Here is a 23,825-nt window from a genome sequence, read left to right as displayed (position 1 = left end):
GAGCCTGTACAGCTGGTAAAGCATTATTAATCCGACATCCCCAAAGAAATCCATTAACGAGTTCCTGGGCCAGGCACCAGCGTGAGGTAACGGATCGCTTCTATCGTCTGTTGAAACTTTGGAGACATTGATTTTCAGACTCACAGGCGCTCCTGAGAAGTGAGGCCCAGGGCAGGCTCTTTCTGCAGCCTGTTTGGTGGGGGCATGTTTATCTTATCAAGCTAAAAGCCCCAGGAATAGAAAGTTTTCCGTTGGGGGAGGTGGAGGGGATAGGACCTCAGCTGGGAAGAGAAGGCATCGGGCAGGCTGGGCTGGTGCCGGCCCGGGGTCCCCAGTGCCCGTGACTTCCTTCGGAGGAACAAGGAGGCTGGGCTGATTTGAGCAAAGCCTGGCTCACACGAGGTCCGGAGTCCTCCCGGGGCCAGTGATTCCCCCCTTCGTCACTCTGTCCCTGATGCCAGGCCTGGAGAGAAGCTATTGATATCCCGTAGCACAGCGGGATGACCGAGGGCCGGGCTGAGGAGGCGGCCTCTACCTGCTTCGGAACGGTCACCTCACTCCTCCAGCGCCTCTTCCGCAGGCTCCCTAAGAGTCATTTGGGATCAGTAAAGCTCCAGGCCCTCCAGAGGTTCCACCCCGAGGCCCGGCTTCCTCGAGGTAGGTCTAAGTCATTCCAGCTGGGGGTGCTCAGGGGGAGCTTGGGTTCGGAGGCCAGGCCTGCCTAGTGGCCTCTCCCATGGGCAAGGCAGTGCAGGAACCCCCTGGCAGCCCGGTATTTAATGCTGAGCTCAGCACCGCTCCTTGGCCCCCCTGACTCCCCAGAGCCAAAGCTCAGGTGCTGCCACCCTGCCAGGTTTAGGTGGAACTTCAGAAGCCTGTGTTGGCTGTGGGCTTTAACAGCCTTTCCTTGACTGAGAATTAGGGCCAATCAGTCATCCTAATCTGGTCCCTGAGCAGGCAGAATATAGATGGGCATCTGGGGTGGCCACTCTTTTCCATTCTGCCCATCCTGTAGCTCCCAGGGGCATCACACCTTGTGAAGCTGCTGAGTCAGCCTTCCGAGGACCCCGGAGCAGTGAAGTTTCTTAGGCAAAGGCATCTCATCTGCATGGTTAGTGGAGGTGCCTATGGGGGGCACACAAGCAGACTGTGTGGGGCTACAGAGGCTGCAGGCGGAACACAGCTGGACAGGAGTTCCAGCCTCAGACAGTGACCAGGCTGCAGCTTCCTTCCCGGAGCACTAATTAGGGTGAGAACAGTCCTTGCTGGGGAAGGATAACGGGACAGTGTGGGCTGAGTGAAAGATGAGGAGGAGAGACTGTAGCAATTCAATTTTCATAGAATCTGAGGTCATCTACTCCTTTTTTCAAACGAGGGAGGCTGAGGCCAACAAAAGTTGGTGACAGCTCCAGGACCAGGATCTCGGGCACCTGCCTTCCAGCCTAGCATTCTTCCTGCTGGATCAGACTAGCTACAGCATCTTATATTTCTGCAGCGCTCTTCTGCTAAAGATCCAAGGGATTTGTGTTTGTTTGGGTTTTTTGTTTGTTTTAAATATCATTTATTCCCTCCAGATCTCTGTATGTTAAGGGTGGGAAAGGGGTTATTCTATTTCACAAATGAGATGGCCCCAAGAAGTCAGGCCCCTGGCTAAGGCTTAGAGCTGCACAGTCAGACCTGGAACCCCTCACTGCCGGGTTCTACTCATCTTAACTGGCCTCTAGCTGCTTCTCTTTGATGGCTGGATCTTTGGAGCACATCAGCTTTCCTTGGGCTCCCTGCCCCATTTGTCTCCATGCTGTTCTCACACACATTCGGGGACAGGTGGGCATTTGGGTGGGTCCCAACACTGAGTCTTAGGGATGGAACTAAACTAAAAAGTCATCTCTGGGTTAAGTTTGTGAAAGCAGAATTTGAAAGGCAATATGATCTTAACTGTGGAAAATATAATTTTCTTGATTACAGTTTTACGTCTTGAAAGGTGGGAATTTCACTTCCACTAGATCTAATCCCCATTTGGAGACAAATACTGTTTAGCCAGCCTGAATAATTTATCCTCATCAATAGCCTAATACATACTGTGCCCACCACGCAGAGGACAGCTGGAGACTGAGTTCCTCGATTTAATGTTCACTCGCGTCTTCGTGTCCATCCTCTCCCCCCTGTCCCTCCTTAAGAATTATTCAACAGAGCATTTCCTTGCTCCTTGCTCTTTAGCCCAAGGAGTTATAGATTTAATGAAATCAATCAGGCCTGGAGTGGCAGCATTAAGGTCTGGGCAAATACTGCACTGCGGCTACTGCTCGTTTAACTTGTGTTAGCATTTGGGTTGAATTGATTGGAAGGGGAGGGGCGAGACAGGATGCTCAAAGATGATGGGAGTGGTAGACTGTGGCCCGTGGACTGTGCAGTAGCTCTGTGAGCGACCTGTAATGTAGCATTTAAGAGAATGGGCTTGGAGCCAGGCCAAATTTTTTAAAAAATTTTATTGAAGTATAGTTGATTTACAATGTTGTGTTAATTTCTGCTGTACAGCAAAGTGACTCAGTTATACATATATATATATATATATTCTTTTTCGTATTCTTTTCCATTATGGTTTATCACAGGATATTGAATATAGTTCCCTGTGCTATACAGTAGGACCTTGTTGTTTATCTATTCCATATATACTAGTTTGCATCTGCTAACCCCAAACTCCCAATCCTTCCCTCCCTCACCTTCCCTCCCCCTTGGCAACCACAAGTCTGTTCTCTATATTTGTGAGTCTATTTTTGTTTCATAGATATATTCATTTGTGTCGTATTTTAGATTCCACATATAAGTCATATCATATGGTATTTGTCTTTCTCTTTCTGACTTAACTTCACTTAGTATGATAATCTCTAGGCCCATCCATGTTGCTGCAAATGAGCCAGAGCAGCTTGAGCCTGGACTTTGGATGCCAGGTGGTAGGGCCTTCCTTGTACAGATTAACCTCTCTGAGCCTTAGTTTTTCCCGTTGTAAAATGGGGCAAAGAATCCCCATCTCAAGCAGGTGTCATGTGTGTTAAACGTGACATTGATGGAAACCATTCGACATGATGCTGGTCACAGAGCCGGCCCCTCATCGGCAGCTGCTCCCAGAAAGACTTTTAACGATGGCTCACACTGGGTCATCCGTGCAAGCCCCCAGCACGCTGTCTGCTCTTCCATCTTACCTGGGCCAAGGTGGGCTTCCCACATCTCAATGAAAGAGATAGGGTTTGAAGGTTTGCCCAGGCAGGAATAGAGGAGGAGCACAAAACTCTTAAACACATTCTCTGGAAAAATTCCTATCATTGAGTTTACCATGCCACTTAATTAACAGGCAGGGGTTGGATTAGCCCACCGGGCATCATTAGGAGCTAAGCAAGCATGCTGCCAAGGAGCAAGGCATATATCATTTTAAAAGGCTGCTCGGGGGTCACTGGGGCACAGGCCTGGCTCTCTCCAGAAGTCTCTGGTGGTCCTGGTTACAGGGATACAGCTGTAAAGAAACCTTTGTATGTCTTCTGCAGAGAAGGCCTCAGACGTCATCTATTTACTTTTCTCCTCCTGCAAAAGTCTCCTTTCACCCAGTTGGTTGATGTTCAGTTGATGATTGGCACTCTGAAATCAAATGACATCAGAGCAGGTGTGGAAAAACTAGTTGGATGCAGCCGCCTGGCTGTCCCATAAAGGACTGAACCTCTCTGCTCCTGGCCTCTTGTGACCTCCCGGCACTCGGATCGGGCGTACCTGTGCGCACGCACCTGTGTGTGCCTTCACATCTGCACACCTGTCGAAGCTTCATCCCCTGCCCTGTGGTCTGCAGATGCCTAGGCAGGACTTCTTGCAAAACTATTTGGCTGTGGAACACTACCAAAAATATACTCAAGCTTAGCAAGAGGCTAGGCAACCCTTTGCCCCCTCTCTGAGATGGTGTTTGCTTTAAAAACAAAAGCTAAAAACCAAAAAAAGCCTTCATGTTCCTCATTCCACCTCTGCCCCTCACTACTAGGCCCACGTCCTTTCTCTGCCAACTGCCCAGATTCCTCCGTGTATCTCCTCAGGGGCCCCAGGGATGGGTGCAGGGGCCCTGAGCCCTGGAGAGGGGGACCCCACCTGCTTTGTCTCTCCTACACCTAGAGCAGAGTGACACATGCTTAGAGGGGGCAGATGCCCCTTCTGAGGTGACCTGAGCCGAGAGGGCATCTGGCAGCTCCACACTGGCTTTAGTTTTCATGGGCTTGTTGCTGTTTGTAAAATTCCCTTAAATCCAACTGTCTACGGTGTTTTATTTTATTTTTTTAATTTTTATTGGAGTATAGTTGATTTACAATGTTGTGTTAGTTTCTGCTGTACAGCAAAGTGAATCAGTTATAGATATACATATATCCACTCTTTTTTAGATTCTTTTCCCATATAGGTCATTACAGAGTATAGAGTTCCCTGTGCTATACAGTAGGTCCTTATGAGTTATCTATTTTATATATAGCAGTGTGTATATGTCAGTCCCAATCTCCCAATTTATCCCTCTTCCCTGCCACCCCCCCTCTCTGCTTTCCCCCCTGGTAACCATAAGTTTGTCTTCTACATCTGTGACTCTATTTCTGTTTTGTAAATAAGTTCATTTGCATGATATTTTTTAGATTTCACCTATAAGCGATATCATATGATATTTGTCTTTCTCTGTCTGACTAACTTCACTCAGTATGACAATCTCTAGGTCCATGCATGTTGCTGTAAATGGCATTATTTCGTTCTTTTTTATGGCTGTCTACAGTGTTTTAAAGTATTTTTTCTTAAGGTGCTCTGGCAATAGGATTTATCTTTTCCTGTGGTGACAATCAAAACAGGATTTTAATATCTGTATTAAAATATATAACTTTGAATATATATATATTCCTTTCATCCACTTGTTCCTTTTACACAAGTCTTTGGATATAACTGGCTGTCCTTTGGAACAGTACTTGACCTCTGGTAGGCCCCCAATAAATACATGTTGAGTGGATGCATGCTTGCACACATGAAAAACTGACTAGTAATTAGGTAGATGTGGAAAGATAAGAGACATAATTGTCATAAAAAGGTTTAACTCTCTGTCTCTGAGTATGTGTGTCCTGGTGGGTGCACATACTTTAATTGTCCCTGTTCAAATATTGTGCCATGTCTTTGCACTTCTATCTTCATGGCCACACCCTAAATACAACTTGGACCTTTTTGGATATGGTGTCAGAGGGTCCAGATGACAGGTCTCCTACAGACACTTGCATGTGAGGAATGAGGTTCATTTGGCTTTCCCACCCTAGACCCCACCTCATGTCACGTACTTGTACATTTTTCCAAAATCTGTTGCCTGCTACCACTATTGGCCAAGGGGAGCTTTTCAGAGATGCTCTGTAATATTGCACTGAGGGCCTGCAGACTCGCCTATCTCTATTTTGTCCATGCACATCTCCTCCTGATCATCATTTTCATGCATAAGGCCCCAGCGCCACAGTATTAAAAGGACAATAAAATGGGGCACATCTCTTTAAGGTGCTTGAAGCATCATTGGCAAACATAAGGCATATAAAATACAATACCAAATATTTCAGTCAAACAAAAGATTAATTAAAATTAAAAATAGTTTTTCTGTTGTAAAAAAACTGAATCAGTTTAAAAGTAGAGTTAATTTTAGACAACCATGCAATTTATAGTTACAACAGAATGTAAATGTCATAAACATTGGAAGTATAAATAATATAATAGAGTGAAAATCAGGGCGTGGGGGCAGAGTTGACAGGAGGAAGAGTTCTAGTGTAGTCCTGGCAGGGAGTTAGTTAATACTGTCTAAAGTAGAAGCATGAATTGTTAAAAGTAGATTCAACCCTATTAATTGTGTTTATAATTTTAAACATATATACACATCCACACAAGGCAGGGTTGGGGGCATGCTTCAGGGTGTACCACCCCCAAAGAGTGAAGCGGCATGAAACAGACCACGTGGGAAGGTGCCCTGGGGTCAGGCCCTGTCTCCTGCCTCGCTGCGCACAGGGCGGGCGCGCCTGACGCTTCCCTTGCTCCCTGCATCATCCATCTGAACTTGGCGGGAACTGTCCTGCCCTCCCTCCCTCCACCGGCCCCTTGCTTTGAGGGCCTGCAGACTCGCCTATCTCTATTTTCTCCCCCACCCAACACGCTTGGCCTGACCGCAGTGCCTTCCCTTTGTTGGTGCTTTCAGCCTAGGGGTGTGTGGTTGTGTTGGAGACAGATGAATAATGGGCCCGCCCGAGAGGCACACCCACCCACACCCACCCCCGTGGGGCAGGACCGTGCCTCTGCAGGCCAGCCTGGGTGCCAAGTTTGGGAAGAGGATGCAGGGGTCACATCTGGCCTGCTTGGAAATGTGACCACCAAGAAGCCAGGCTCAGGAATAAAGAACGGACCCTTTAGATCCAGGGACCAAGGCCCCAGGAAGAATTTTAATATCTGCTTTGGCCCCTGAGCAACAACTCAGCAGGGCCTTTTGCCTTTCCCTTCAGTACAAAAGGGTGGCTTGAAAGTGCCCATCACCCCTCCAGCCCTGCCACACGTATGCTGATAGGTCATTTTGTGAGAGGGTGTGGCCCAAGGTCTCGGGGTGGCCTCATGTCCTCAATTCATTCAAGGCTCCTCAGCACCACCCTCCCTGGAGCATTTTCTCCCTCAACCTGCCTGACCTGGACGCCTGCTTCCCATAAAGCCCACCCATCCCCGCCCTCCATTTTACCTGGGGACCCAACATCTGATGAAGACTTGAGCGCGTTCAGGAACATTCCCTTGTGGCTCTTTGCACAAAGGCGACACCCCAGTGAGTCCGTCCATGGGAAGGCTGGCTTCTCTGACCCAGGACATGGGCCTGGCTTCCAGGCCACTCCTCTACCATAACATTTACCCTTCCTGTTGGCTTCCTGGCTTGCATTCTGGCACAGTCTCTAGGGTGTGTGTGTGTGTGAAGTTGGGGCTGTGTGGTGCGCGGGGGCAGTTGTGTGTCTCCAGGCCCTCCAGGCTGGGGTTCGGGGTGCTGGGTGCCCTCAGGGTTGGCCTGTCCTCTGAAACAATGAACTACATTATATGGTCTCCAGAGGGCTGGGGTTCAGGCCCCCTCCTGGAAACAAAGATGCAGATGTCCTGAGCTGGATGTCTGACCCCAGGAGTGGGGAGTTTCCATTCTCTTGCTGCCAGCCTCACTAGAAGTTTAACCAGGAGTATGAAAAATGTGTAGATTGTGTTGATTTTGGCAATGGCCACAGCCCTCCAAGCTTGACAAGTCTGTCTCCCTACCTTCCCTCTCTCCAGCATGACTCATCCTCTTGTGTTCCTGCCTCACTCCCCTGGGCCACCAAAGGCAGGGCTGGAGGCAGGTAGGGGCAGGTAAGAGGAACTTAGGTGAGCAAGAAAGTTCATGATTCTTCTTAGTTAATACATTGGAAGAGGACCCCAAACTGAGAGATTTGAGGGCTAGCATCACACGCTAAGTCAACAGGAATCCGGCTACCCAGACTCAGGAGTCCCAGGGTTGAAAGTGACAGCTACCGTCTGGTGAACATCTACTTGTGCAGGCACTGTTGGATGCTTTACATACACTCTTTCTAATTTTGGCAACACATCTGCTGGCAAGGAAGATATCATTACTTCCATTTTGCAGATGAGGAAATTGAGGCTGAAAATAGATTCCATATTTTACTAAGGTTAAGTAAATTGTCCAGGCATCTCATACCCAATTAGAAGCAGGGCTTGCATTCAAACCCTGATCTGTGTGGCTCTGGAGGCCAGATTCTGTGTACTCCGAAGCTCCTGATTTAGTGTTTTGCCGCTTGCACCCTTTCTAAAAGACCTCTATCATGCACACTAAACAGTGTGCTTCAGGGGCCACATGGCCTGTCTGAGGATGCCTGACTTACAGATGCCAAGTGGGTGCGTTTTGGTGCTCGGGGCCTGTGTCCATTCTGGTTGCTCTCCCACCATCCTCATCTCTCCACGCGATGGGGCAGTTGGCTCTGTTTGGGTGTCACGGGGTGCAGAGTTGCAGAGGCTGGGCCTCTGCGTGGGGAAGGCTTCAAGTCATGAAGAGATATGGAATTACCTTAAATGCATATTCCTAAGTGAAAGAAGCCAATCTGAAAAGGCTACATAGTGTATGATTCCAACTATGTGACATTCTGGAAAAGACAAAACTATGGAGAGAGTAAAAAAATCACTGGTTACCAAAGATTTAGTGGGGAGAGAGGGATGAATAGACAGAGCACAGAGATACTTAGGGCAGTGAAACTATGCTGTGTGATACTAAATGGTGGATACATGTCATTATATATTTGTCCAAACCCATAGAATGTACACCACCAGGAGTGAACCCTAACGTAAATGATGGACTTTGGGTGATAGTGACAGGTCAGTGTAGGCTCGTCAGAACAATGCGCCACTCTGGTGGGGGATGTTGGTACAGGGGGAGGCTGTGCACGTGGGAGCGGGGGTGGAGGGTATACAGGAACTCTCTCTATACTTCTGCTCAGTTTTGCTCTAAAAAATAAAGTCTGCTTTTTAAAAAATAGAGGTAGAAACATGTCATACAGGCATAGTACTGATATCGTGAAGTCACGTATATAAGCTGTCTAACACATTGTAGATAGTGAATAATGGTAGCCGCTGTCACCACAATGTGGGTTCATGATTTTTCTTTGTACCTTTAGTAAAGAATATATATTCATTAGAAAAGAATATATATTCATTAGAAAATATATATTAGTAAAGAATATATATATTCATTATAAAAATATAAAGAATTAATATTTATTGGGACTTCCCTGGTGGCACAGTGGTTAAGAATCCACCTGCCAATGCAGGGGACACGGGTTCGAGCCCTGATCCGGGAAGATTCCCACATGCCGCGGAGCAACTAAGCCCGTGCGCCACAGCTACTGAGCCTGCGCTCTAGAGCCCACGAGCCACAACTACTGAAGCCCGCGTGCCTAGAGCCCGTGTTCCGCAACAAGAGAAGCCACCGCAATGAGAAGCCTGCGCACCGCAATGAAGAGTAGCCCCAGCTCGCCGCAACTAGAGAAAGCCCGCGCGCAGCAATGAAGACCCAATGCAGCCAAAAATAAATTTTAAAAAAAGAATATATATTTATTATAAAAATTTAGACTATAAAGAGAGGAAAAACACTTGAAATCCCATTACTCAGAGCAAGCATATCACCTGCCTTCCAAATTTCTCTCTATGCATAATGTATATGTAAGTATGTGTATGTTTTTATATAATTAGGATCACGAAACACAGCCTTTTTCTCTTTCAATAATATGCTTGTGGACATCTTTCCAAGTTGACCAATCTACATCATCTTATATAACGGCTAAATATACCATAATTGTAGCTGGCCCCCTGTAGATGGATGTGCGGTATTTCTAGTATTTTGTTGCCGTAAATAACTGTGTGATGGTAACCTTTTAGTGGAGACGTATTTAGATACAAATAAATACACACTGAGGATACGTTCCTGCAGGAAATTGGTACCACCAATAAGGCAAGAACCTTCTCATTTACCCACATCCTCTTTAATACTCAAAGTTATCAATTTTGGTTAACAATTTTCTTTTCTGAAACTAGAACAAGATTTTAGAAGTTCAAATATTGGAGGGGGTGGGTAGGAAGGCAGGGAGGAGAAACATCCCAGGTGGGCAAAGGTGCCTCTCCGAGGTGGGGGAGAGTTGCCCCTCACCAGGCTCCATGCACACCTGGCACCTCACCTCTGCAGGGAGCCGAGACCAGGGGCCTCTCTTGCTCAGGCTGGGGAGAGGGGCTCGATGGGGGTCTGAGGATGCATCAGAGCCTTTTTTATCAGGACTCAGTGGAGGTCTGGAGGAAGGTCAGTGGGCAGTAATGGGATGTGCACAGACGGGCTTCCGGGATGAGGATGCCAGATGCTGTGGCTTCTGGTGAGATTGACTAGGATTTTAGCCAGTTAATATGAATAGCTAGTATTTATTGATCTCTTAGTTTGCATCAGGTGTTGTGTTATGATTTACATAGTTACCTTGTTTAATGCTCTTAGCAACCCTGTGAGGCAGGTACTGCCATAGGCTCCATTTAGAGAGGAAGCTGAGGCACGCAGGAGTTAGGACACTAGCCTAGGGGTAGGTCAGCACTCACACTCTGGTCTCTCCACTTCAGCAAAAGGCAGAAGACCATTCATTCCTTCCTCTATTCACTCAAGCAGTTCATACTAACTCCCTTCCAAATGCTTAATAGTGGCTGGTCCTCTTGAACACTGAGCAGGGCCCAGAGCAAAGGGCTGGGAAAGGGTGGACTTCAGGAGCTGCAGCCCTGGGGGCTTAGAGGGTCGTGTGGTTGCAGAGGACACTAGAGGGCCTGAGGTCCGAGGGGAAATCTTGGAGCCATGTGGAGAGAGGTGCTTCTGGCTGGGGGAGCAGGGGGGGTCGAGGCTGCAGGGTGCAGCGGGGCTGCAGGTGGTGAAGCAGGGCCAGGCCGGCCTGGGACAGACAGGCACAGAGAGCATTCTGGGTGGTCTCTGAGTGGACATGGTTGGTCTTGAGTGGAGGGACCCCCAGCACAAGAATGGTGGACTCTTGAAGAAATGTCTGAGAAGGGAGCCAAGACAGGGACCCCAAGACTGAGGACTGTCCCCACTGACTTGCTCGGAAAGACCTTACTCCTGCTTTTTAAAAACTTTTGTAACATTGTAATTTTCCAGTGCACTTTTTTGTGTGTGTGGTGGTGGTGATAGTGGTGTTTGTTTGTTTGTTTTTTAATTTATTTTAATTAATTAATTAATTAATTTGGCTGCTCCGAGTCTTAGTTGCGGCACGCAGGATCTTCATTGTGGCATGTGGGATCTTTGGTTGTGGCATGCGGGATCTTTAGTTGTGGCATGTGCGATCTAGTTCCCGTACCAGGGATCGAACCTGGGCCTCCTGCATTGGGAACGTGGAGTCTTAACCACTGGACCACCAGGGAAGACTCTGTTTTTTAATTTTTAAAAAATTTATTTTATTGAAGTATAGTTGATTTACAGTGTTGTGTTAATTTCTGCTGTACAGCAAAGTGATTCAGTTATACATATATATATATATATATATATATACATTCTTTTTCATATTCTTTTCCATTATGTGTTTTTTCAGATTTCTCTGTAGTGCCTAAGAACAAAATTATTTTAAAACTAAAAGCTATTTGTGTGCTTGGTTTGGAAATGGCTAGGTAGGGGGAGCTGGTGAGACTACAGATGACCCACCAGGAGCTCAGTGAGGCGGGAAGGAATCCACACGGCAGAGTAGTGTTGGGAGAGGTGGGATGGAACATTAACTGGGGGCCTCTGTGTCCCAGGCCTCCTGTGCAGTGCTTTACATCATGGACCCCATTTAATCCTCATGGCAGCCCTATGAACAGGCTATTATTCCCACTATATAGTTGAGGAAATTAATGATCCGAGGAGTTCAATAACTTACCCAAAGTCACAAAGCTGGTTGAGCAGTGAGTGGAGGCCAGGCCTTCCTCCAAGTCCATCCTCTTTCCATTTCCCCATAGCACAGGCCAGGTCCCGAGGGGGAACAGGGGAAGTGGTAAGTTTGTTCTGAGGTTGACCTTGTCCAAGAAGGCCTGGGGTGCCCAGAGCATGGACACAGGGCTCCTGGATTCAGAGGCTGTCATGCTTCCCCTCGGGCCTCAGTAGTGGCTTTGGCCATGCAGGGTGAGAAGCTGCTCTTCCCTGACCTGGGAATGACCGCAAGGGAGGCCTATGAGCTCATTGTAACCCAGGCTCTGAATCCTGGGAACCTGCCCCATCCTCACCCCACATCCTGGCTTCAGCTGGAGGAGGGGGAGAGTGAAGTGGAGAGCTCCACACTATCTTGGGATCTTGCATACAACCCTGGGGTGAAAGGGCCTTAAGGGTTCCTTATCAACAGAATGCCTCTGGTTCAGAAAAATTAGCCTCTTTGTGTGCCTGTGTGTGTGCCTGTGTGTGTGTGTGTGTGTGTGTGTGTGTGTGAGTGCATTTGGCAACTGGGGTCAGGCAGGAACTAACTATGGCAGCCCTGGGGACTAAGGGGAGTTTTGTAGCTTTTGCATTTTGGAAAGCAATCTCCTAGCACAGTTCCATCTGCTGAATTCACCTCCTCTGGGCTGAAGTGGAAGAAAGACTGTATCTTTGGACATAGGTTGCCATGGCCTCTGGGCCTGACCCCCTTGTTCGAGATGGTGCCTTTGGTGGTGACCTTCAGGGACCGAGAAGGCCAGGAGCAGGGCTAGTAGAAGTAGGGAGGTGGTCCTGGCCTCAGCTCAGCACTTCCTGGCCTCCTTCCTCTGCCAGTCTGCTGCTGACCCCTGGAGATGGTGTCCATGAGAAACCCGCATCCGTTCGAGACTAAGGGCTCTGGATTCCCAATGTGGCCCAGGGTCTGTGTTATGGGTTGAATTGTATCCCCTCCCCACAAAAAAAAATATGTCAAAGTTCTAACCCCCAGTACATCAGAATGTGACCTTGTTTGGAAACAAGGTAGTTGCAGATGTAATTAGTTAAGAAAAGGTTGCACTAGAGTAGGATGGTCCCCTAATTCAATATGACTGGTGTCATGTGAGGATGACCACGTGAAGGCACAGGCATACAGGGAGAAGGCCATGTAGAGATTGAGGCAGAGATTGGAGTGATGCAGCTGCAAGCCGAGGACAACCAAAGACTGCCAGCAAACCACCAGAAGCTGGGAAGAGGCAAGAAACGATCCTCCTACAGGCTTCAGAAGGAGCATGAGCCTTCTGACAAGTTGATTTCAGACTTCTGGCCTCCAGAACTGAGAGACAATAATTTCAGTTTGAAGCCACCTAGTTGGTGTTGCTTTGTTATAGCAGCGAGGAAACCAATACAGCCTGAGTCTGAGGGTAACCCACAGGAGCCCTGTCTGCATCCTGGCATACAGTTCCCTCTTTGAGAAGGGCCCCTCTGTGGTTGTGTCTCCATCATTCCTCCTATCTTGAGGGAAAGATGGCCTGTGGGAGTTTAAGCACTGGGTTCCAGTGGAACCCAACCGTGCCTTGGCAACCTCATGAATGTCCCCACTCAGAGCACATGAGGCCTGCAGGCTACTGGTTGTGGCTGGCGGGGCTTGCTTCTGTGTGTGCAGAAGGACATGGAGACTGTGACTTCATCTCTGCTGGCCTAAAAGCCCCGGGCTTAGCATTTCCAGGGGCCAGGAAATATCAAGACGTGCTTCAGTGGTTTTGCTACAGTCTGTGATTACAGGGTCTGATGGGACAGACTCCTTGGTGCTCAAATGTGCTTTTTCTAAAATCCCGAACCACTCCTCTTGGAGTCTTCTGTTCCCCCGCTCTGTCCAGCTCAGTGTGAGTCTGTAAAAAAAAAAATGTTCCTGTGGTTTTGGTGCTCTGTGTGTGTGTGTGTGCGTGTGCACGCACACGCGTGTGTGTCAGCGAGAGGCAGAGCAGAGAGAGACAGACAGAAATGGAGAGATTCAGATGCACAGGTGGACACAGAGTGCCCGTGTCTGCAGGACACAGAGTTGAAATAGGAGACTGGAAGACTTCTTCCTTTCTCAAGACGCTCTCCCCTTTGGGAGCCGGTGGCAGCTCTCACTTGAGGTAGAGCTGGCGAGTTTCCACTCCTTGGCAGCCCTGGAGAATTCTTCATCGCTCAGAGCTTGGCCAGGAGCTGGATAGGTGTGTCCCAGGAGCAGAGCCCGAACAATGCCTCTCTGTGTGGGCTCTGGCCTCGATGCTCCCTTATCAAAGCCCTGGCATTTCTGGGCACTGCGGGCAGGGGAGACTCGGTCTGCACACTGCCTGTGCCCTTCACCCCCAGCAGGGTGAGGCCGTCCTCGTGCCGGGCAGAGATCTCCTACTGGGGGAGCCCAGGAATGCATGTGGGCGCTGGCAGGGTTATGGTGCGTGGCTCAGAGTGGGCTCTACCCATCCCCTCTCCAGGTGAGAGCACAGCCCCTCCGGAGGAGAGTTGGGAATGCGCAGAAGAGGGTGGGGTGTGAAGGAGAGGATGTCGCATGGGCCTCACCTGCAGGCATGAGGGAGGTGAGCAGTCGGGCTTCTAAATGCCATCCCAGAAAGGTGGTCAGGACTTCAGACCACTGAGTCAGAAGGTTGCAGTGTTCTGGAATCTCTTCATGTCCCCACATTTGCTGGGTGCTCTCCTGCAGGCATTAATGGCAAAACCTGTACAAGGAATGTGGTCCAGGTTCTCATCTTTGGGGATGTAAGGGAAGGGGGCAGCTGGGGAGAGAGGGGGTCTCTTTCCAAAACTCCCCGAGAGCGTGGGGAGAAGAGGAGACCCACCCTTACCGCCGCCCCAGGACGGAAGTGCACTTCACAGCTTTAAGAAGATAGTCCCAATGTGCCCTGGTTTTGGAGCTTGTTAAAAGGAAGGGAAAGAGTGTCAGGAGGCTCAGCCCTTATCAGCCAAAAGTTGTCCCCACGTCCGCAGGTTATACAAACAAGTCCAGGCTGTCGTGTCCCCTGCCGCATCCCCATGCACCCGGCATCACAATCGAGCAGCCTTCTCATGGAGACTCCGGCAGCCTCCCTCAGCTGGGCCTTCTGGCTGAGCTGTGGCACCTCCAGGACAGGTGACCCTGGCGGGCCCAGCAGCTTCTGTGAGAACCAGCCTCAAATCTGAGCATTTTGCCTGCTGATGGGCTTGTATTGATTTCTCTTGCTGCCCACCTTTTCTTCACTCCCATTCTCCATACACACTCCCCTCCCCTTGCCTGCTCCAGCCTCTCTGCCTCCTGCCCCCTTCAACTTCACCTCCTTTCTGCCAAGGAGGCTCCAGAGAGAGCCCTGAGGATGCTGGAGACTGCTCGCAGCCTTGGCTCTGCCACTGAGCTGTGTGTCGTTGGGCACCTAGCTTTACCTCTCTGAGCCTCAGCTTCCCCATCTGCGAGGTAGTCCTCCAGACTCTTTGCAACTCTGGTCATTAAGTCTTACTTCTGTGGAAGTGAACATTGTCTAGGAAATAAACGTGTGCTTTTCCCCGAAGCACCTAGTTTGGGATGTTGTCTGTAAGCTATGTCAGCTGGGTTAGAGAAGCGACCCCACATTTCTAGATGGGGCAGGGTCAGAGACAGGTGACAGCCCTTCCTGTTGATAATAATGGTTTTGTCCCTGGAGGCACCTTTAATTTATTAAGACCTGTTCCCCCCTATAACTATAAACATCCTTGTGCACTAGGCAGGGCAGTTAGTACCTATATTTTACAGACTGCAAAACAAGGCCCAGAAAAGTTAAGTCCTTCCCCAGGGATCCGTGACCCCTGGTGATTAACATAAATTAGTAGAAAGAGAGCCAGCCAGAAGCCAGATGATCTGCCCTTAGAAAGTCACCAATGTCCCTAGGCCCCAGTTTCCTGTCTGTAAAGTGGCAGTAATAATGGTTGCATGGTCACGCACAATAACAGAGGTGCAAATAATTTGCAAACTGTAAAGCACCTGTTCACCTTCACCATTCATGGTGGCGCAGAGAGCGGGTGACATTCTCACGGTGTTCTCCCCCCTCCACTTCCCTCCCGCGTGCTCTTCCCTCCAGGAGATACACGCCATCTGCCAGGGTATTTCCCTGGGCCTCCTATCTGGCCCCTAATCCCCCTGTGGTTCTCTCCCTCCAGACTGTAAATTCACCTGCCACCCGGCGTGCCGCAGCCTGATCCAGCTGGACTGCAGTCAGCAGGGAGGCCCCTCCCGGGACAGACCCTCTCCAGAAAGCACCCTCACTTCGACCTTCAGCCAGGTAGGCAGCAAGGGCTCAAGGACCAGGCTGGGAACAGCCTGCGAGGTGTCCCGGGCTCCCCTGTCCCTCCCAGGAGCTCTGGTGAGGGGGAGGTGGTGTGAGGGTTCCACACACGCTGGATGTTGAGGTCCCCTTCTGGCTAGATGGGGTCCACAGCACGCACTCTGATTCTGCACCCAATTCTGATGTGGGGGGCGAGGGTCCCACACCACCAGAGCAATCATCTGACACCCACTGGGTGTTCTGCAATTCACCTCGATTCTGGCACCATCTGTGTGCCTCCCCACCACCACTTCAGATACCAATTGCAAGGCCGTGTTGTCACCTTCTACAACTCCCTCCTTGGGTTCAATTAATTTGCTAGAGCAGCTCACAGAACTCGAACATTTTACCTACTAGATGATCAGGTTATTATAAAAGGATCTAACTCGGGAACAGCCAGATGGAAGAGGTGCAGAGGGCAAGGAATGGGGGAGGGACACAGAGCTTCCATGCCCTCTCCAGGCGCCACTCTCCCTGCACCTCCACGTGTTCACCAACCCAGAAGCTCTCCAAGCCCCAACTTTTGGGGTTTTTATAGAGGCTTCATGACACAGACATGATAGATTAAATCATTGGCCATTGGTGATTGATTCATCCTCCAGCCCCTCTCCCCTCCCCAGAGGTCAGGGGGTGGGACTAAAAGTTCCAGTCCTCTAACACTTGGTTGGTTCTCCTGGCAACTAGCCTGCATCCTTAGGTGGCATCCAAAATCACCTCATTAACATAACAAGAAACACCTTTGTTGCTCTCCTCACTTAGGAAGTTCCAAGGGTTTTAGGAGCTCTGTGCCAGGAAAGGAGACAGAGACCAAATATATATTTCTTATTAAAAAATCACAATATCAGACACCCTCTTCCAGGTGGCTGGGGGGATGGAACAGAATCGGTGACACAGGGAAGTCTGTCACTATTGAGAAGTGCCCTGTAGTCCACCCCAAGCACAGAGCCTGCTTTGGCCTAGGGCTCCAGCCATAGGTGTGGGTATGGGTAGGGGTAGTGGTGGGGGTCCCAGAGAAAGCTCCTGAGGATCCTCTGAGGCCTCATAGCCCTGGGGCAGTGGGGATGCTGGGGCTGAGGCTTCTCAGCACATCGTCCTGCCTGCCAGTCAGCCAGCCAGACCAGATCAACTTCAGAGGGACTGTGCAAATGTTCTTTCCCTGTGTCAAAGGACCAGGAAGTTGATGCCCAAAGCAGCTCTTGGTTCTGGGCTTTGCCAAGCCACTTGAACTAGGGTGTGTCTGACCTTTGATGTCGAGGATTTGGGAGGGAGACAGGAGAGCATTGTTTTTAATTCTTGCATTGATCAAACATTGATTATGTACTCTGTGCCAAGCACTGGTACGAGTGGGGATAATAAATGATACATCATAGTTCTTGTCCTCAGAGAGCTTACATTCTGGCAGGGGAGGCAGAATACAACCAAATAGTATGTAGTGTGATGCATGTTTCAATAAAAGTATGAATGAAGCATTTTGAGTATACGGTGCAATTGTTTCTGTTGGGAGAAATCAGGGAATACTTCCCAGAGGAGGTGACATTTACTGTAAGCCTTAATGTATGAGTCAGATGTTGCTGGTTAAGGAAGTAAGCAGTGTCCATCCTTACTGTAAGGACATCATCCATTTATTTATTTAACAAATATGTTTTGAACGTAGAGCATGTGCCAGGTCCGGGAATGCCAGGGACTTAGTGATGCAGTAAAGTAGGGGAGCAAGACTTTAATTAAACCCCATGTTTCTGAGAGGAAAGCCCTGGGTGCTGTGAGAGACAACACAGATGCTGAGTGACTGGTCATTTCCTCAAGAGAATACAAGTGGGCCAGGGGAATCGGGGTCCAGTCCCAAGTCCCCAGACTAGCCATCCACACGCTTTTTCTGACCATGATGTACATGCTCAACAATGTTCAGTCACCTGGTCCACCCATGGGTGCTACCGGCCTCCCTGCTGTTCCCCAGGCCTTTTTCTCCCACTGGGAAAGTAGTACTAGAAAGCAAATATGATGTGTATTTTTATAAGAATGATATTGAATTCGTTCTAAAAAATATATTTTTAAAATTCTGTACATCCGAAAGAAACTTGGAGCCGCCCCTCTCCACTGCTCCCGCGCCCCGTGGCCCAGACCTCGCTGAGCCCTCAGACACCCTGGCCATGGGGCGGCCTGGGCCATCCGCAGTGTGAGAGCGGGCAGGCGGGAGGCATCGTTCCAGCCTCGGGTCCGGCCGCTGCCGCCTGCCCCGGCTCCCAGCATCATGCACGTAGCCGTGGAGTTCCACATCCGGCACAACTACCCCTGGAGTAAGCTGCCAGTCAACGTGAGGCAGAGTCTTGGAAATTCACAGAGAGAATATGAGAAGCAGGTTGTCCTGTACACTATTCGCAGTCAGTTACAATATAGAAATACTTAAACATGTCAAGAAAGATGAACCCAAGTACTATGGGGAACTGTACAGTCGAGAGCATCTCATGCTGTACCCTTACCATTTATCAGATATGGTAAAGGGCCTGAGGATAACACCATGTTCATATTATCCTGGGATCATGGACGACATTATGAACAGAGAGAAAAGTTATGATTCATTGCCCAGTTTTACTGCTGCTGCCTGCCTAAGGCTTCTTGGCATAGGAAGAAACCAGTACATTGATCTGATGAACCTGTGTAGATCATCAAAAATGGTTTTCAGAAGGAAAACCACCCATGATGTTTTACCAGTAAAGCCAGTGGAAATTGCCAGAGAGGCATGCTGAGTGGTGTAGGCTGGCTATATCACAGAAGATGACATAAAAATATGCAGTTTGCCTGAGAAATGTGCTATTGATAAGATCATTGATGCAGGCCCTCAACTCTCTGGATCACTAGATTACAATGTAGTACATAGTTTATATAACACAGGATTTATTTATCTGGATGTGCTGATATCTGATGACAGTTATATAGTAGTTCCTCCTCCTGCAGGTTTTGTAATGAATCGAGTACAAGGTGATTGTTTTGAAACTCTGTATTTGTTTCCATAGATGAGCATACTAGTATTGCAGGTCTTGCAAATGTACTTGAGGTAGACCTATACCTGGTTAAGAATGCTGTGCCATTTGGGGTACTGCCGATTGGGGTTTGCCTACAAGATAGGACTTCCCTGGCGGTCCAGTTGTTAAGACTCCACGCTGCCAACGCAGGGGGCGCGGGTTCGATCCCTGGTCAGGGAAGTGAGACCCCACATGCCGAGCTGTGCAGCCAAAAGATTTAAAAAAAAAAAAAGGACAAGAAATAAATTTGGATCAACTTCGTTCATCATGGAGGAATGCTCCATCCGTAAGCAGAATAAAGTAACTCGTTTATTTAGTATGAGAAAAAATATTATGTACATCCTCCACACACTTTGGAATTGGAACTGTTTATAACGTAGTCTGAATGTAACCGTACCTCTTGGGAGGGCCTCGCCCTGTCCAGGGTGAGAAAAGGAAGGGAGGCAAATCTGACCCCCAAAGCCCTGGTGAATGACGCAGATTTTTGCTAAAGGTTTTCTTTAGAAGATGGAGGAGGGAAGTTACATAGAACACCATATAACAACATTTACTAAAAATCTTATTTAAACGACTCTTTATTTTCCCAATTTTATTTCCCGTTGGGAACTTCCAAGTCTCCCTTCTTTCTGTTCCCCTCGAGCCTACCCATCCCCCACCCCAGAGCCTGCTTACCCCACTACATCCTGCATTTCTTTTTTTTTTTTTAATTAATTTATTTATTTTTATGGCTGTGTTTGGTCTTCGTTTCTGTGCGAGGGCTTTCTCTAGTTGTGGCAAGCGGGGGCCACTCTTCATCGCGGTGCACGGGCCTCTCACTATCACGGCCTCTCTTGTTGAGGAGCGCAGGCTCCAGACGCGCAGGCTCAGTAATTGTGGCTCACGGGCCCAGCTGCTCCGCGGCATGTGGGATCTTCCCAGACCAGAGCTCGAACCCGTGTCCCCTGCATTGGCAGGCAGATTCTCAACCACTGCGCCACCAGGGAAGCCCCATCCTGCATTTCTACTTTGGGTCTCTATTTCTTTCTCTAGAGCAGCAGGTCTCAAATGGGAGGGGGTGATTTTGCCCCCCTCCACCAGGTGGGACATTTGGCAGTTACTGGAGACACTTTTGGCTGTTACAGCTTGGAGGAGGCTACTGGCACCTAGTGGGCAGAGGCCAGGGATGCTGCTAAACAGCCTCCATTGCACAGGAAAGCCACAGCCCCGCAACAAAGAATCATCTGGCCCCAAATGTGAGCAGTGCGGAGGTTGAGCAACCCTGCCCTAGAGTGGCTTAGCCAGCTCTCAAGTGGGTGGGAGGGAAGGCCCCGGAGCAGGGCCTGGGGTTTGCTGCATGCCTCGTCTCATTCTCAGAATTTCAACAGTGAACAGGTGTTTCCAGATCTGAGTATTTGGAAGCAGAGTGACTCCCTTCCCTCTGTTGGGGAGATGAGTCAACCTTGGAATTTTCTGGCAGGCTAAATCAGGGCTGTGTCTAGAGCAGAACCACCACTGAAATATAGAAGAAGACACGTAGAAGGAGCCAAGAGTCCCTCGTGGGTGCAGCAGAGCAGCGCTCCCACCGGCAGCCAGCCTGGAATGGGGTTTGCTCCCGGGCCGGCTGGGTTGGGCTGCAGTGTTTGCCTTGGACAGGCCTGGCTGCGTGCTTCAGGCACAGCTGGGACAGGACCTAGCCTTCTGTCAATAAAACCTGGGCCCTGCTCCAGGCTAACTCGCCTTTTTCTAAAAAGCTTGTTTGTGCTGATTTCTGCCTTGGCTCGATTTTCTGTTGCATACCAGGATGGAGCTTTCGTTCACCTTGACCTCGTCACCTGGGCTGAGCTAACCAAATATGCGAGTGCCGTTTTCGGGGTGGGGGTGGGCACTTGTTGTGGCCCGGGCCCAGGTCAGAGCTCCACTAGTTTGGAGGCACATGGCTGTTAGGAGGTCTCTCCGCTTTGTTCTTTAAAACAGAAGAAAATCATTGATCTTCCTCCATCCAGAAGGAACCACTGTTAGTTAACATTTTTATATTTTCTTCCTGTACGTTCATACATTTTTCAAAACACAGTTGAGATCATCCTGTAGATGTGTTTGGCCTCAACCTTTGAAAAGCAGTAATCCCAAGGTTCTGTCTGTCTTCTCTTTGCCATGCCAGACAGAGGCGGGGAGGGAGGAAGGGGCGGGCGTGTGAGGGGGCAGGGATGGGCTCAGAGCCCCAGCTGCACTCACAAGGTGTGTGGTTCGTGCATGTCTCTCTCAGGTGGAGAAACAGAGGAGGAGTGGCTGGGAGCTGCCTATGTTTTTGTCAGTCTCTCCTTGGAGATCTCAGAGGTCTGTGATGTCTGGTTTTTCTCTTGGGCACCCATGCTGACCAAGCAAATCCCCTTCAAGTCTACCCCAGATCCCTTCTTCAGTTTTAGCCTGTTTCCTAGAGGACATGGTTGCCATTGGCTGAAGATCACAATACATTGCCGAAACAGCTGCAGTTCCTTTATTTGGGGGCATGCTCCAAAGATGTTTTACTTCAGGTGGTCCTAAAGGTGCTCTTATCCTGTCACCCCTGTGATGAAGAAAACTCCCAGTAGCTCCCCAGTGCCCTGGGGATGAAGTGAGACCTCTTCTGGTTTGGTTCAGTCCTTTCCTTGCCTTTGGGGAAGCAGATCCCAAGAGAGGAAGCCCTTGCCCACAGCTGTTGATACAGCTCATCATAACCCGCTGCAGCCCAGGGGGGTCCTGGCAGCTCTGTTCCCCAGGCCTTTGGTGCCACTTTTCTTGGTACACGGAATGCACAGATGACAACACTAAAACATAAGCACTCTTCCTTCCACTCAAATCACTTGCAGCCGGGGAATGAATCTTATATCCATCAGGCCCCGATTCCATCCCCTCCTCCTGGCCCTCCAGAACCCAGGAGCAGCATTCAGAAACCAGGCTCGCAGGTCCCCGCCTGCCAATTCCAGCCCCTCCCACAGCAGTTCCCAAACCTCACTTGGGCACTTTCCACACTTAAGATTCTGGCCATATCAATATTCCACCTATGCTACTATTTACTTAATATTTCTCTTTACCTAGATTTATTTGAGTAAACTTAAACTTATGTTAAAGGAAAAATTTTAAATCTTTCAATCACCATTGATGTACTTAAGATTTTTTTCCTGACACACATTAAATTAATATTTAATCTCTAAAATTAAAAAACAGTATGCCTAAGGACTGTCTCAGATTCCTTCCACACATAGTTATGGAGCCAGGCATCGTTCTAAAATCTTTTCAGGTGCCCTCAGTGGGAAATTCCCCCTACAGAGGCTGCACTCTGGTCATCTGGTGCCCTGACTACCAGGGCACTGGGTCCAGCCCCTTCCTAAGGGGCACCGTGAGCAGTGGTGAGAGCCGCGGGGGTGCCGGGACAGAAGTTCCAGCCACCAGCACTAAGGCCAAGGTGCTTTACAAAGGAGGGATGGATCTGTATGTACTGACAAGGAATAGTGCCAACAGAGACAAGTCACCCAGTGGTACATGCAGGACAAGCCCATTTGTACTTTGTACATATGTGTGTATGTGTGTATGCGTGTGTGTCTAAATGCAGAGTGAGGGCCTGGAGGGCGCCCAGCCAACTGTTCGAAGGGATTTCACTTTGGGAGGGCGTGGGAGGTGATGGGTAGAATGAGAGAACTCTCGACTTCTGCTGTTTGCTTCAGGGCTGTTTGAATAACCAGATGCTGTCATGTGTTTCTAGTGTAACATTTCTAAAAGGCAATACATATTTTCTTAAAGAAAAGGAAGAACCCTGGCCTGAGTGATAGGAGAGCTAGGTTCTAATTCAGATTGTGTAGATGACATTCTTGGCATGTGACTGGGAACAAGCCTCTTAGTTTCTCTGAGCCTCAGGTTTCTCCTCTGAGAAATGCTGGTTGTGTGGCTCCGGTGAGAAGATGTATGTGAAAGCATGTCAGTATCACTGGGTGACATTCCAGGGCCGACTCTGGTGCTTCCAACAGCCTTACTGGATTTTTTATCGTGTCACCCTGTGATGGAAACCCTCAGCAGCTTCCTATTGCCCTCAGAATCAGTCTAAATCTGGATTAGCACACAAAACCCTTCATGGTCTGGCTCTGCCTACTCTCCACAATACCAGAAAGATGGATTATTCTCCTGGATATAAAACCAGGACACTACAGCTTTGTGGTTTGGTGGGTACTTGCTGCTACAAGACTTATGATTATCCCCTCCTCTGCAGCCTGAGTTATTGCTCTACTCTGTTGATAAAAAGACTCAAGACCCTGTCTCCATTCACCACAGGGACAGATGGCTTCCAGGGTGGGTCAGCCCGGCCTGCTGGTGTTTCAGCCCCACAGGTCAGGTCGCTGCTGCCTTTCTGCCTATGCACCCCACCTCCACCCCTAGCCCACCGCTGTCATTCCTTAGCAGGGCCCCCACTGGAATCCCCTCCCTCAGCCCCTGCAGCCACTGAGCAATGACTCAGCTGGCGTGGAGAGCCGAGTTTCCTGGCTCCCAGCCCTGTGCTCCCTCCGCAGCCACACCAGTGTCACCCTACTGGGGGCTCTGCTTTTCCAGAACCCTCCAGAGGAGGAAGCGCCTGTGACCGGTCTTGCGCCGGCCCTCCTCCCAACGTCACGGGCTGAGCCCAGAACTACCACACGGGGGAGCCAGGGAGCCGGGAGGGGAGAACCTGGGGAACCAGGTCTATCTCTGCAGAGAGACTGGGGCTCCCTAAGTAACGCTCTTTTTTTTCTTTTGCAATAAGTTTATTTTTCCTTTGAGAGGGTCACTCAATCCTTTTGTGACCCTTCTCTGTCATGCTGTCTGCAGAAAGAATTGAGCTTATCATATGGCCTGCGTGAAGGAGCTTACTTACCTTCACTCCTCATATTATGAATTGTAACAAAAATTTTTCATCTTAAAACAATATAATAATGTCATTACTATTAAGCTAAATGCTTTAAAGTCACAAAAACCAATAAAGCATTACAA

At 49.2% G+C, this 23,825-nt stretch overlaps 1 protein-coding gene across 1 annotated transcript in view; it reads left to right on the top strand.

Moving 5' to 3' along the window:
- RASSF5 (Ras association domain family member 5) overlaps positions 1–23,825 on the top strand; it is a 68,795-nt gene that overhangs the window by 10,653 nt on the left and 34,317 nt on the right. The window contains exon 2 of the mRNA XM_061185461.1: positions 15,668–15,789. Coding sequence (XP_061041444.1) covers positions 15,668–15,789 — 122 coding nt within the window. The remainder of the gene's footprint in view (positions 1–15,667; positions 15,790–23,825) is intronic.

Source organism: Eubalaena glacialis, chromosome 3 (genome assembly GCF_028564815.1).
Source record: "Eubalaena glacialis isolate mEubGla1 chromosome 3, mEubGla1.1.hap2.+ XY, whole genome shotgun sequence".
Lineage (NCBI taxonomy): Eukaryota > Metazoa > Chordata > Mammalia > Artiodactyla > Balaenidae > Eubalaena > Eubalaena glacialis.
Note: the sequence above shows the minus strand (reverse complement) of the source record. Positions and strands in the feature narration are given on the sequence as shown.